This window comes from Solanum lycopersicum, chromosome 3 (assembly GCF_036512215.1).
Source record: "Solanum lycopersicum chromosome 3, SLM_r2.1".
NCBI lineage: Eukaryota > Viridiplantae > Streptophyta > Magnoliopsida > Solanales > Solanaceae > Solanum > Solanum lycopersicum.
The window spans coordinates 58,123,138-58,135,138 of record NC_090802.1 but is presented as its reverse complement, the minus strand read 5'-3'; the positions used below and the strand labels follow the sequence as shown (position 1 = coordinate 58,135,138).

Genomic DNA, 12,001 nt, shown 5'->3' with positions numbered 1-12,001 from the left:
AAACAAGTTTATCAACAAATAATAAATGGATAAAAGAAACTGCCTGCGAGATTCAGTAAAGCAAAATCAAACTTCAAATTAACTACAATCAAACAATTGCTAGCAATATCTCTCTACCCCAGTAAGAGCAGCTGGAGCTTCTGGTTTCCTGAGTGATTTTGTGACACAAGTTTTAATAGCATGATGATGTCTGAAGATTACCTGATGTACTGAACACATGCATATGTGATGAAATCGGGGGAAAACAAAGATACATTACAAATAATAAAATTGTGATAGAAACACAAAAGCCATGACTACAACACATTGCCAAAACATTGATCTCTTGCCCTACAGAATACAGACAACAATCCAATATCAAACTGTGAAAATCTTCCCATTTTCCTTCCACCACACAACACTAGACCTCTTCCGAATTATGTCTACTAAATGTTCTACAAAATCTTTTAATAATTACTAAAATGGAAGAGGGGGTGGGGGGGGGGGGGGGTGGGGGGGTTTGCTAATAGTATGTGGTGTTGTTAAATAACTCTCTTCAGACACGTCACTGCTGAGTGATGGGCATATCACGGAACGATTGGTTTACTGTCCCAAGCCTCTCTTACTTCGACTAAATCCGGACGGTATCTCTTAGCTAGAACTTCTACTTGATCAGTAAATGACTTGTTTCCAAGTTGACCTATGTGAAGAATCATTTGGTTCCATCTCTTTCGACATATCTCTCCAGGCCTGTGGTCAAGAAGATTGTCCCAGTCCACATCTTCTATGCAGCTTGCATCCAGCTCAAAAAGTGCATCAACTAGGCGATAGTCATCAGTATCCGCCCATTCACCTTTGGCCACCATGGGTGATGTCAATTGATCATACCATTTTAAGCAGCAATTTGCATCAGTTCTCGTGGACAAGTTTTCACTTATTGCACCCCATGCAATATTATCCCGTAGCATCCCATGCTTAGATTTTTTCTCTTCAGAAAGCTTCAGTCTCAGATCGGTGTTTACTAAATCAAACAAATTCTGGTACTCCTCTTGAGTCCATTGTCCTTTATTTCGATTGGGCAGTTTTATCCTTCGCCATGTATCCTTCACATGCCACCGATGTTTTCCAAGTTCATCAGCTAAGACCTTCCAATTATTCCCATGCTCTTTCTGGAACTTCAGTACCATCTCATACTCTTCTTCAGTCCATTTACGTGATTCACTCCTTCGAAACAGGACCTGTGCACGACAATAAAATGCCTTAGAAGGTCTGTATGGTAGAGCACTCCCAATTTCTTTCCAGCAACCCTTTATTTCAGGATAAGATCTAGCATTTAAAACCTTTTTCAGCCCTTCTTCGCCTAAGTTATGTACCTCTATGTATTTATGAACAGCCTCTTTGATAATTTCATCTTCTAACTTTGAGAATCGCTTGCCATGCACTAAATTTTCTTCCTCGATCTCATGCTTCTCATCACTTGAATCATTCAATGAAGGGAAAATCTGAACCTGACCAGAAAATCTCACTCTCTTTTCACTCTTTTCATGTGTAGGATCTTCAGAGCTGTGTCCTACTTTTTCCCTTTTTCTCTTTTTGATTTTACCTTTGTCTGTTTTGATTTTATCTTCCATCTCTATAGGTGAAAAAATATCACCTTCATTGACTTCAGCAGCAAAATCTTCACGTATATCCTTAGTATCATGCATTTTCTCCAGCTCATCCCCACAGCTTTTCTTCAATTTCCTACTTTTATTCCCTTCAATAATTCTCGTAACCTCATTGCTGTCTTCACTAAACTTCCCAGAACGTTTTCCATGTTTTCTTTCTTTCTTTCTCTTGATGTCAGAGTCATCACTCTTAACTTTAATATCAGTGTTTGTCACATCTACACCATTGATAGTCTTAATGTTTTTCTTGGACTTCTTCTTCCTTGTAATCACGTCCACAACGTCTCCACCAGAGACCTCACCAAGGGTCTCAACTACCTTGTCATTGTCCCGCATTTCAGTTGCACTTGCAGGAGCACTAGTTTTGGTGTCTAAAGGCTCATTCAAGTAGCTTTTCTTCAGCTTATTCTTTTTCTTTTTCTCAACACATTTCACAGCATATTCATCGCTGACTTTGTTGGGTTTTCCACCTTCTCTTTTTTTCTTTCTCTTAACGTCACACTCATCACTCTCTCCTCCAAGACCACTTGAGGCAGCATTCTTATTGCTTTTCTTGGATTTCTTCTCCAGCTTACGAAGCATACCCTCCTTCTCAACTCCTTGGACCATGACTCTTTCAGATTTATCAATTATGTCTTTCTGCAAAGCGCCAAAAGTGGTTTCTCTGCCAAAAAAGAAAAAGAAAAAGAAAAGCACAGTCATAATACGAAGTATACTGCAATCCCATACTGAGACTACCCAGAAAACATTGACAAACTATCACTGATCACTCCTTTACTTTATTAGTTACAAAATTTCAGCCCATTCTCTTCTGTCATTGTTAGCACAATATTATCTTTTTTCATAATATGGTTAGGTCGAGGGCTTCTTTACGCAGAAAAATCAAGATGGTTAATTCTCTTAAAGTTAAGCTCTTTGTGAAATTACTAGCTACTACCTCGGAGAGGTAGTGAAAAGACATGCATACACTCTACCCTCCTCTGACTCCACTTTGTGGAATTTCACTGGGGTTTGTTGTTCTTGTTTAGAAATTATATCCAGAAGAAATAAGAAGATGACCTTGAAGGGAGTAGAAATGAAGACAAACCAGAGAAAGAAGAAGCATTGTGGTTCTAATGTTTTAATGGTGAACTCAAATAAAATTTGAATGTCATTACAAACTGAATCAAGACCACTAAAACTTTTTTCTGTACATGTCATATATCATATACTGCAAATACTGGACTGGAGCGAATCTTCTCCCATCAACGAAAACATACTTTGATTTCCTTTATTTAAACATTGCTTTTTATTGGTAATGAAATAAATCATAAGCATATTCGACCTTAATTCAGTAGAGAAAGGCAGAAACAGTAATTTGATTCTATTAGAATAGAATAGAACTAGCTAACTGACAGAGGCACAACAAGTTATCAGACTAACAATTGAAACAGTACAACCTACACACAGCAGTTTGCATTTTTCTAAGAGTCACACCAACATAGCTGACAAGTAAGTTCCAATGGTGAAAACTCGTTTCAGGATTCACAACAGATTAAAAGCAGATTCTCCTTCTAACTAAGTTCTAATCCCTAAAGCTAAGAAGTTCACACATCCCGGTTAGTTCCTTACAAGGGCGGCTTAACCCTAGGCCCCAAAAAATAAGTGCCTCCAAAGAACCAAAAAAATCACAAATTCAGGTAGAAAAAACATACTGAAGATGCACAAAAATGAAACAAATTCCAGTAACAGGCAAGTTTAAACGAAGAACCAAAGGAGATACATACATAAAAGAGACGCCCAGATCTGATGAAATTACGCCGGGAGAGTAAGAGAGTTCAACGACTTAAGTCGGCGGCGACGGACGAGACAGTCAGATGAAAAAATGGAGCAAAACGTTAAGGGCTGGGCATTGAAGGGTTTAGGAAAGAGTCGTGTACAGTCCTCAAGTAATGATAATTTTGGTTCCTTAATGAGTAGTATTATTTTATTACAAAACCCGTTTCTTCTCTTTTTAATTTTTTCAAAATTGGTGGAGGTATGTATGTACAAAGGGACTAGTGAGAGTATTTTTTTGTTTGATATTATTAGAAAAAAATATATAATTGAACAAAAAAGAACAATTATTCATGGCACTTTTGGTTAAAATTTTCAAATTTTCTTCGTGCATATTAATTGAACTTTTATCATCATAAATATTCTAACTAATTTTCTACTCCATTCGTCCCTAATTACTTATTCATTTTGATAAATTAAAAAATAATAAGTTTTTGAGTTGAAAAAGCACTATCTCGTTGAAAGGTTCTATACGTCTGCTCTTTCTCAACGCATTTCTTTAGACAAAGACTCTATCTTTTCCTCTTTTCGGATGATAATTCTTTCTCAGAACATGGAGTGTGAATCAAATTCATGTTTGACTTATTATACCCTCAATTAAATGACGAATTACTTTAAAAGATATAACAATTTTCATCTACTTCATAATTAATAGGGATAAAATGATAAACTCACTACGTTATTAATTATTTTCTTAACAGTATGTCAATTCAAAAGTGAATAAGTAAAAGGGACGAAAAATCGAGTATAAACTAAGCAAGTTTACTTTATTATTGATAATAAATATTAATGAAAGAGAAATTCATTTGTGTATGAAAATAATCACATCTTATAGTATTTTATGTATGTTTTTAAAAATTTTAATTTTAAATTATTGAGTGAATTCTATTAAAATTAAATTTAAAAATTAATTAAACTAACTATTAATATCGTGTCAAGTATTTTAAACGAAAGAAATATAATAAGATATTTTTAATTTATAACATAAAATTTTGTATCAATACTTTGCGAATTGATTAAATTTTGTGTTAAGTTATAATGTCGCGACGAACATATCCTATCTATCACATCTAACCCAAGAATGATTTCATTTGAGGTAAGTTCTCAATTAAAAAGGAAGAAACCCACAAATAATATTTTTTAAATTATATGTATATAAATTAAATCTTAGTCCTAATTGTTTCAAAGTGCGAAAGCTAATCATCTCAATATTGGAAATGTTTAAACTGATTATGATTACTATTTTCGTCCACTTTTAATTATTTTATTTTCTTATTTAGAGTAAAATTGTTAAAAAATTGGCTAATATTTTATGATGTGTTTTTTTATTATATTAATATGCAGATAATTTCAATCTATTGTATTTTTTTTAATTGTTCTTGAACTTCTATTTTTTTTTATTTAAAATATCAAATTAATGTAATTTTATTTTTATTTTAAAAATTGATCAAATTAATTTTTGAAACATACAATTAAAAGTGGACGAAATGAGCATAAAAAATCAAATTAATATAATTTAATTTAACTTTAAAAATTAATCAAATTAATTTTTAAAAACATAACCTAACAATTAAAAATGACCAGAGTAAGAATAAAAAACATATACTCTATTTAACTCTTCCAATAACAATATACCAACTAGTAACATTTAACTCTTCAAATAACAATAATACTAATTTTTTTTAAAAAAAGTAAAAGTTTCATATATTTTTTTCAAATTCTAAATGATTTTTTTGTGTGACCAAACGCCTAATAAGTAAGTTCTTTTTCTTTTTTTTTCTCTCCATTTCCTGGGTTAAGGATAATTGAATTGCTTCTGAATTAGTTTCTTCTCCATCTCCGGTCACCAGACGATCGAGGTTCATTTCGCAGTGATACTATGGTACTTTCGTCTTCTATTTCAATATTCCTGGTGATTTACAAGTTGTTAGGTCAATGGATCAGACTGATTTCATTGTAGATTGTTAATCTCCATTATCATCCTTAGCGATTCGTATTCAATTCACAGTTTTACGGAATTTTAGCTACAGGATTCGGTAGTTATTACCTTATCCACTATAATTGTTTACGTAGAATTCCTATTCAGTTCATTATTTGTACCCGGAGATTTGGTTTTGTAGTCTTTTACAAACTTGTTTTTTTAGTTTTATATCCTTTTTATATGAGATCTTCATTTTTCGAGATTAAGATAGCTTCATTATTAGATTAAAGAATTAGCAATTGTCCCATCGTGTGGGGGGATAAAGTGAAAAGAGAATTACGAGTTCTCAAGTTCAATATCTGCCCTGAACAAAAATAGCTAAGCGTTAAGGGATAGAATTACTCGCTCCATGTTTCTGGTATTGTTTTCCTGCATTATTGTTATTTTACCCGTTCATTATGTGATTGGTCGATTTATATTTGCATTTTGAGATGAAGGTTTCTTTTAGGGAATGCAATACTCACTACACTGGTTGAATTTACACAAACTAAAAACGATATGTGCATCATATATAAAGGTGATCAACTTTATATGTGTTCTTTTTTATTAATCATGGTGTCTGAGTCAGCTCGCATGCACCTCAGCTAATTTCACGTGATATGTAATTCCATTGGTCTATCAAGACTAGGACAGATGGGAAAAAATCACCTAGTATTTTTGCCTCCACTGATATTTGAACTTGAGACCTTGTGTTTCTTAACTCACTTCATTGACTAATAGTCTATTATTCATGTTCCAGAATAATATTTTGATGTGTTGATGTAGGATTAGCTGATTCCAGAATAGAGGAAATAGGAAAGGAGAGGAAAGCAACAACATGGTTCTATGCTTAATTACAGCCAGCTCAATTTTCTATCTGCAGCCTGGACGTTCAAGATATCTTCAGAAATGTATGAGAATCCAGAATTGTGGGAGATATCTCATGAAGCATGTTGATATTACAAGGCAAAAGATTATCCCTTCTGCTAGAGTAGATACAGTTGGTTTGGAGGTTTTTGTAGTTTCAGACTTGCATACAGAATACGAGGAGAACATGGCATGGTTAAAGGGTTTACCAAAAAAGGGAAAGAAAAAGGAAGTGCTTCTCGTTGCAGGTGATGTTGCGGAGACTTATGAGAAGTTTGTGTTAACTATGTCCCTCTTGAAGGCTAGTTTTGAGCACGTGTTCTTTGTGCCCGGAAACCACGACCTTTGGCTCCGTAGGGAGAAAGAGAATTATGTAAGCAGTCTTTCTTCATATCGTTCCATGAAGATATTATTTGCAGAATTTAGTTCAATAGCAATGTGTAGAATTGCATCATATGTCACTAGTTCTTGTTGCTATTTTACATTAATATGTCATGGTGCCTCGTTAAAATTATTTTGTGACATTATGGGATCTTGTCGCTTATGGGGACTTTAAGCTGAGGAGAAATTCTCCTTTTGAAGCATTTATAGCTGCATTTTTTATGCATGCCCCTTTTTTCAATCAACAACATTGCCTTTAAGACAGTCTTATTAGGTTTAGGTCTCCAAAACTTTGTCCATGCAGAAAAAAGTTAACACTTGAGAATGAATATTGGTGGTGTTTCCTCTCCTCCTCTCCCCTTTTCCCTCTTCTGTTTGCATTGAAGCAGCATATTATTTTTCCTGCTATTATGGTAGTTTTGTTAAACTAAAAGCAAGACCACATGATTAATGTGATGCATCCGCTGTATTCAGATTGATTCTCTTCAAAAGCTGGATAAAATGCTTGATGCATGTCATAGGCTTGGAGTGGAAACTAATCCCAGTGTCATTGATGGTTTGGCAATTATTCCTCTATTCTCATGGTACCATGAGGTAAATCTTACTGTGAAATAGCAAACTATTTCTTTTTTGCAGCTGGGTCATTCTGTGCACATCTTGATGTCATTTCTGCTTTATCCCAGAGCTTTGATAGGGAAAAGGACATACCTGGCATCCACATTCCTTCTTTGGAGCTGGTGATTCACTTTCTTTCTCCTTGTAAGGATTTTATCTTTTAGTTTGATGATATGTTAGTTGTTCCCTCCTCAACGTTGCTTTCTTTGAAAATAGATAAAAGTGAGCAAGTGCTTACTGACAACTGAAACTGAAATGAGAAGTGCTTACTTGACTTCCTCGTTATCACTGAATTCATCTAAAAGTAAGTCAATTTGTTAGCTCTTCCATCACACTCAGTGTGCTCTGAAGTAATGTGCATCCTTTTGCACTTTGTTTTTATCAGTAAAAGATTTCATTGGTCCAAGGAAAACGTCCTTTTTACCTTGGGGTGACTTCAACCTTTCTGTTATGGGTAGGTGAGTATATGGGGATAATAGTTGATATTGCAAGCTACTTGCTCATCTTCTTTTGTGTCTTATTTATTAGCTATCTTTGTGACTCTTCTGTTTCTGGCTGCTTTGGATGCACTTCCTCTGTTCTGAGCCTGGTCATTTTATTACTTGTATTGTAGCATTTCTGTGTTTTTGGTGAGTTTGGAATTCTCAGAATTTTTTTTTTCTTTCAAAAAGTTTTCCTATCTATTGATTTATATGATACTTGTAGTTTACTGATTCTGTGTTCTATGGTAGACTGCTAGTACACTGCAATGTTACTGTTGTAATTCACTCTTATCTTTTATGCCACAGGCATGTAAGGACTTCCGTGCATGCAAGTGGCCCGACGGACTCACAAATGGAGATAACTCCCTTGCTACACATTTTGATGCCATGAATGACAAAAATCAGGATACAGTCCAGGAAATGCTGGCAAGCTGCAACCAGATAATTTCATTCTCACACTTCATTCCAAGGTGAGTGAGTAGCTCAGACAATTCCAAAATTTTCTGAGTTGCTATCTAAATTTGATTGGTAATGGTTGAAAAACCTCAGTCTCGCACTACAGTAGAGACTTCTAGTAGGATTTAATGAGGTTGATGTTTGTTAGATAGTCCTGAAAATTTGGTGTTGCCATTTTCAAAAAAAAAGACCCGCTGAAAATTTGCCCCTTTTCTCCATTATAGATTACCAATTTGACATATCAGTGATAAACATAAAATGTTTGATATCTCAGTGGTTGGCTTTTTCCGTGTCAGCGAACCATGTTTCCACTATGAGGTACCTGCCATAAGTGATGTAGTTCTTCTAGACTCTGTAGAAATGTGACTATAATTTCCTTTCCATTCCCCATTGAGTATGCCATATCCCCTGATACGTTCTGTAAAACATCACATACCCATCACAAGATTTTCGTCCATCATTATTTGGCCCCGCTCGATGAACACGAACCATCTATAAGAATCCTCTTTATATTAATTTATTCGAAAGTTCCCCCTAAAATGAAATATATTTTGTCACCCATGAAAAAATAAAGTAGCACCATAGAGGGGACTCGCCAGAAAGAGCATAGTGTAGCAAAGAGAGAAGGGGACACATTTCCCAAGTCAGAAATTGCTGTGTTACAAAGCTAAACTTCTCTAATGCTACTTTTATCAATACATGCATCAAGATAGAGGGACTTATTTTGCCTTTTCTTTGGGCTGCCTTAAGGTGGGTGCGGTGGGGGTTTGGTAGGGGCAGGGCGCAATGCATTCTTAAAAACTTATGATTCATCAGAGTAGTGGGCATTCCACCTCACTGGCACTACGAGCTTACGAAATAATCAAGGTTCAGAAAGATTATGTTGAGGATTGGAGTCCTTAAACATCTTATGCTGATGATTACATTGTTTTACCCTGAATGGAACTGTTATTTGTAATCTTTTTTGCAGAGTAGAGCTTTGTCCAGAGAAGAGAATGCTTTTCTATCCTAACCTTCCAAAAATGATTGGCTCTGACTTTCTTGAGGCCCGTATAAGATACATACATGGAGATAGAGGGAGCACAAACGCTTGTCATATTTTTGGTCACACCCATTTCTGCTGGGATATCCTGCTTGATGGTATCAGGTGTGTTCTGTTCTTGAATGCATTAGACTGCTTATTCACATAAACACTTGCTTGAAAGGAATTTCAATTGAAGCAATATTTATTGTGTATAACCACTTTTTGCTTTTCTCCTTTGGGTTCTGGTCTTACAATATGACAGACAAAGATCAAGTTAGCTTCAGTAATGGACAGTTGAACGTAGGAGTTGAAACTTGTTGTGAATAATTCGAAACCTCAAGTTCATTTATCTGATGCAGGTATGTGCAGGCGCCATTAGCGTATCCAAGAGAGAGGAAAAGAAGAATGAATGGAGGAGAAGATTGGCTGCCATTTTGCATTTACTCTAATGGTGAACTCACTGAGAATATGTCCCCCTGTTACTGGTCTGATTATTATGCCTCTAATCCTAGAACCCCTGATGTAACTGAACTTGCCCCATGGGTTGCCAGATTTTATCGTAAGCTTTAGCAATCTCTACCCCATTCTTTTGTACCATCACCATTCTGTAATTTGATTTAATTAGTCATTACATTCTTTCAGTTTTCCCGTTGTCACTCGTACAGATTCCTTTTATAGGAAATGACTGAAAAATGTATCCTGCCATGAGCATCTTAAGATGGAATTGCCTCTATATATGCAAGTAAACAGAGACATAGAATGTCCAATAAATAAATAATAAGACGGATAAAAGGTAGACTTTATTCATGCTATTACTGGTCTGGGATTATCGTCTTGATTTCTGAAACTTAGGAGATGTGCAGGCAGCTACATACAGAAGTATTTAAACGCAGAAAAAAACATCAGAAGATGGAATGAAAAAACAACCATAAACTGGACTACAAACATCACATAAGTTTTTTAAGCACAATCCTTTTTTATTCACAAATGAAGGACTCTCTTAGTAATCTTCTGGTGCCAAGGGCTGGTGGGTCGTGGGTCGTGGAACAGTTTCATGCTGTATGATCCCGTACTCGTAGATAAGTCCAGCCAGGGCTGCACCGATGAAAGGGCCCAACCAGTAGATCCAATGGTTCCTCCACCTCCAACCCACTAAAGCAGGTCCAAATGCCCTTGCCGGGTTCATTGATGCACCCTCAAAAGGCCCTCCCACCAGGGTGTTTGCCCCCAGAATAAATGCAATAGCAAGAGGGGCAATGGTGCTCAAGCTTCCCCTCCTTGGATCAACAGCAGTTGCATATACTGTGTACATTAGTCCAAATGTCATCACTATCTCCATCACAAGTGCATTCAAGTTACCCACCCCTGCTGCAACCGAAAATCCCCGTGGCCGCTGCACCAACACAAACAATTACACCTCAATCTTAAAACAACAAACAAAAAAAACTAGATTATTTTCTAGTTATTACCAAGCCATCAGTAGCAAGCCTCAACAAAAGAGAAGCTAAAACAGAACCAAAAAGCTGAGCAACCCAATAATAGATAGCACGAACAACAGAAATCCTGCCTCCCACAAGTGAACCAAAGGTAACAGCTGGGTTGATATGTCCTCCAGAAACATTCAGACTAGAAGCTACAGCTGCAAAGAAGGAAAACGCATGCGCCAACGCTATCACTATCAGTCTTGATGACCCTAACCCCGTATCTGGATACAACTTGTCTGCACCAAAAAAAAAAAAATCCATAGTAAAACAACATTCAAATTCAAATATAACCTTGGTAGACAGAGTAACCAGTTAGTTGTGCTAGTGAGAGATAAGAAACATGTTAAAACAACTTCACAAACTTCATTTTTATATCTTACCAATAGCAAGAACAGAGCCTTCACCGGCGAAAACGAAGATGAAGGTGGATAAGAGCTCAGACAAGGTGGCTCTCATGGAATCAGGATGAGTAGCTTCATCGGCCCTACCAAAAGCATATCTCCTAGCTGGCATAGCCATAACACCAATAAATCAGCTGTCAATGTTGAGAACCTTTATTTAGTAATCTATAAATCGAGATTCTTAATTTTATCGAGTGACCCAAGAAATGAAGAAAAGATAAAAGATGATCAAGAAGGAGATAGTGTTATAGAAAAATGAAGTTTGGAATGAAGTGGACACTTGGGTGATCGTTTGCATGAAAATTGACACGTACTACATAGGTGTCTATTTCAAATCCAATTAAACACCGTTTTCTTCTTACACCTAAGACTTACGTCAAAGTCCATCCATACTAGTACTAGGATTAAATCAAAACCATTTTCGAGTTTTTTCTATTTTATTTCCTCAATTTCATCTTCATCCACAAATTGCAAGAAATGAAGTGTGGGCTCTATTCTAATCGTCATCCATTTTGCTTGCTTGCAGCCAAAATCAATTGGTCCCACTTCAGGAGTTTCTTGGCTACTAGTACACGTATTATGTACAAAATGGGAACACTTCCCAAGTTTGTTTTTTTTTTTTAAGAAAATAAATATGATCTTGAGGTTACTCCTTAAGTTGATTATAAAAAATATATATTTTTTTGAATTAGAAGTTTATATTAGTATAGTATTATTTTCAGGATGTATGAAACCAAACTGTAAATTTGTTTTTATCTCCAGGAATTTAATGACAATTACTATGTCTTTGATATACGAATTTTGAGTTGATTAATTATACGTTTGTTGTGACCTAACTACACCCTTTATCCTTCAATTGAACTTGAGACA

At 35.6% G+C, this 12,001-nt stretch overlaps 3 protein-coding genes across 3 annotated transcripts; 1 reads left to right on the top strand and 2 right to left on the bottom strand.

Annotated features, from left to right (window-relative positions):
* Positions 1–234: 234 nt before the first annotated feature.
* LOC101250866 (uncharacterized) lies at positions 235–3,634 on the bottom strand. Its single transcript, XM_004234268.5, has 2 exons — positions 3,413–3,634; positions 235–2,310 (listed from the first exon to the last, which is right to left on the bottom strand). The coding sequence occupies exon 2, from the start codon at positions 2,253–2,255 to the stop codon at positions 567–569; it is 1,689 nt and encodes a 562-aa protein (XP_004234316.1). The 5' UTR covers positions 2,256–2,310; positions 3,413–3,634; the 3' UTR covers positions 235–566.
* A 1,562-nt stretch (positions 3,635–5,196) lies between these two features.
* On the top strand, positions 5,197–9,887 carry LOC101251447 (uncharacterized). Its single transcript, XM_004234270.5, has 7 exons — positions 5,197–5,343; positions 6,208–6,661; positions 7,144–7,263; positions 7,353–7,406; positions 8,073–8,236; positions 9,193–9,369; positions 9,606–9,887. Exons 2-7 carry the CDS (start codon positions 6,260–6,262, stop codon positions 9,814–9,816), a joined length of 1,128 nt encoding a protein of 375 aa, XP_004234318.1. The 5' UTR covers positions 5,197–5,343; positions 6,208–6,259; the 3' UTR covers positions 9,817–9,887.
* A 141-nt stretch (positions 9,888–10,028) lies between these two features.
* LOC101251154 (probable aquaporin TIP3-2-like) lies at positions 10,029–11,372 on the bottom strand. The gene is made up of 3 exons (NM_001287372.1): positions 11,111–11,372; positions 10,716–10,966; positions 10,029–10,639 (listed from the first exon to the last, which is right to left on the bottom strand). The coding sequence occupies exons 1-3, from the start codon at positions 11,247–11,249 to the stop codon at positions 10,247–10,249; spliced, it is 783 nt and encodes a 260-aa protein (NP_001274301.1). The 5' UTR covers positions 11,250–11,372; the 3' UTR covers positions 10,029–10,246.
* Positions 11,373–12,001: the final 629 nt, after the last annotated feature.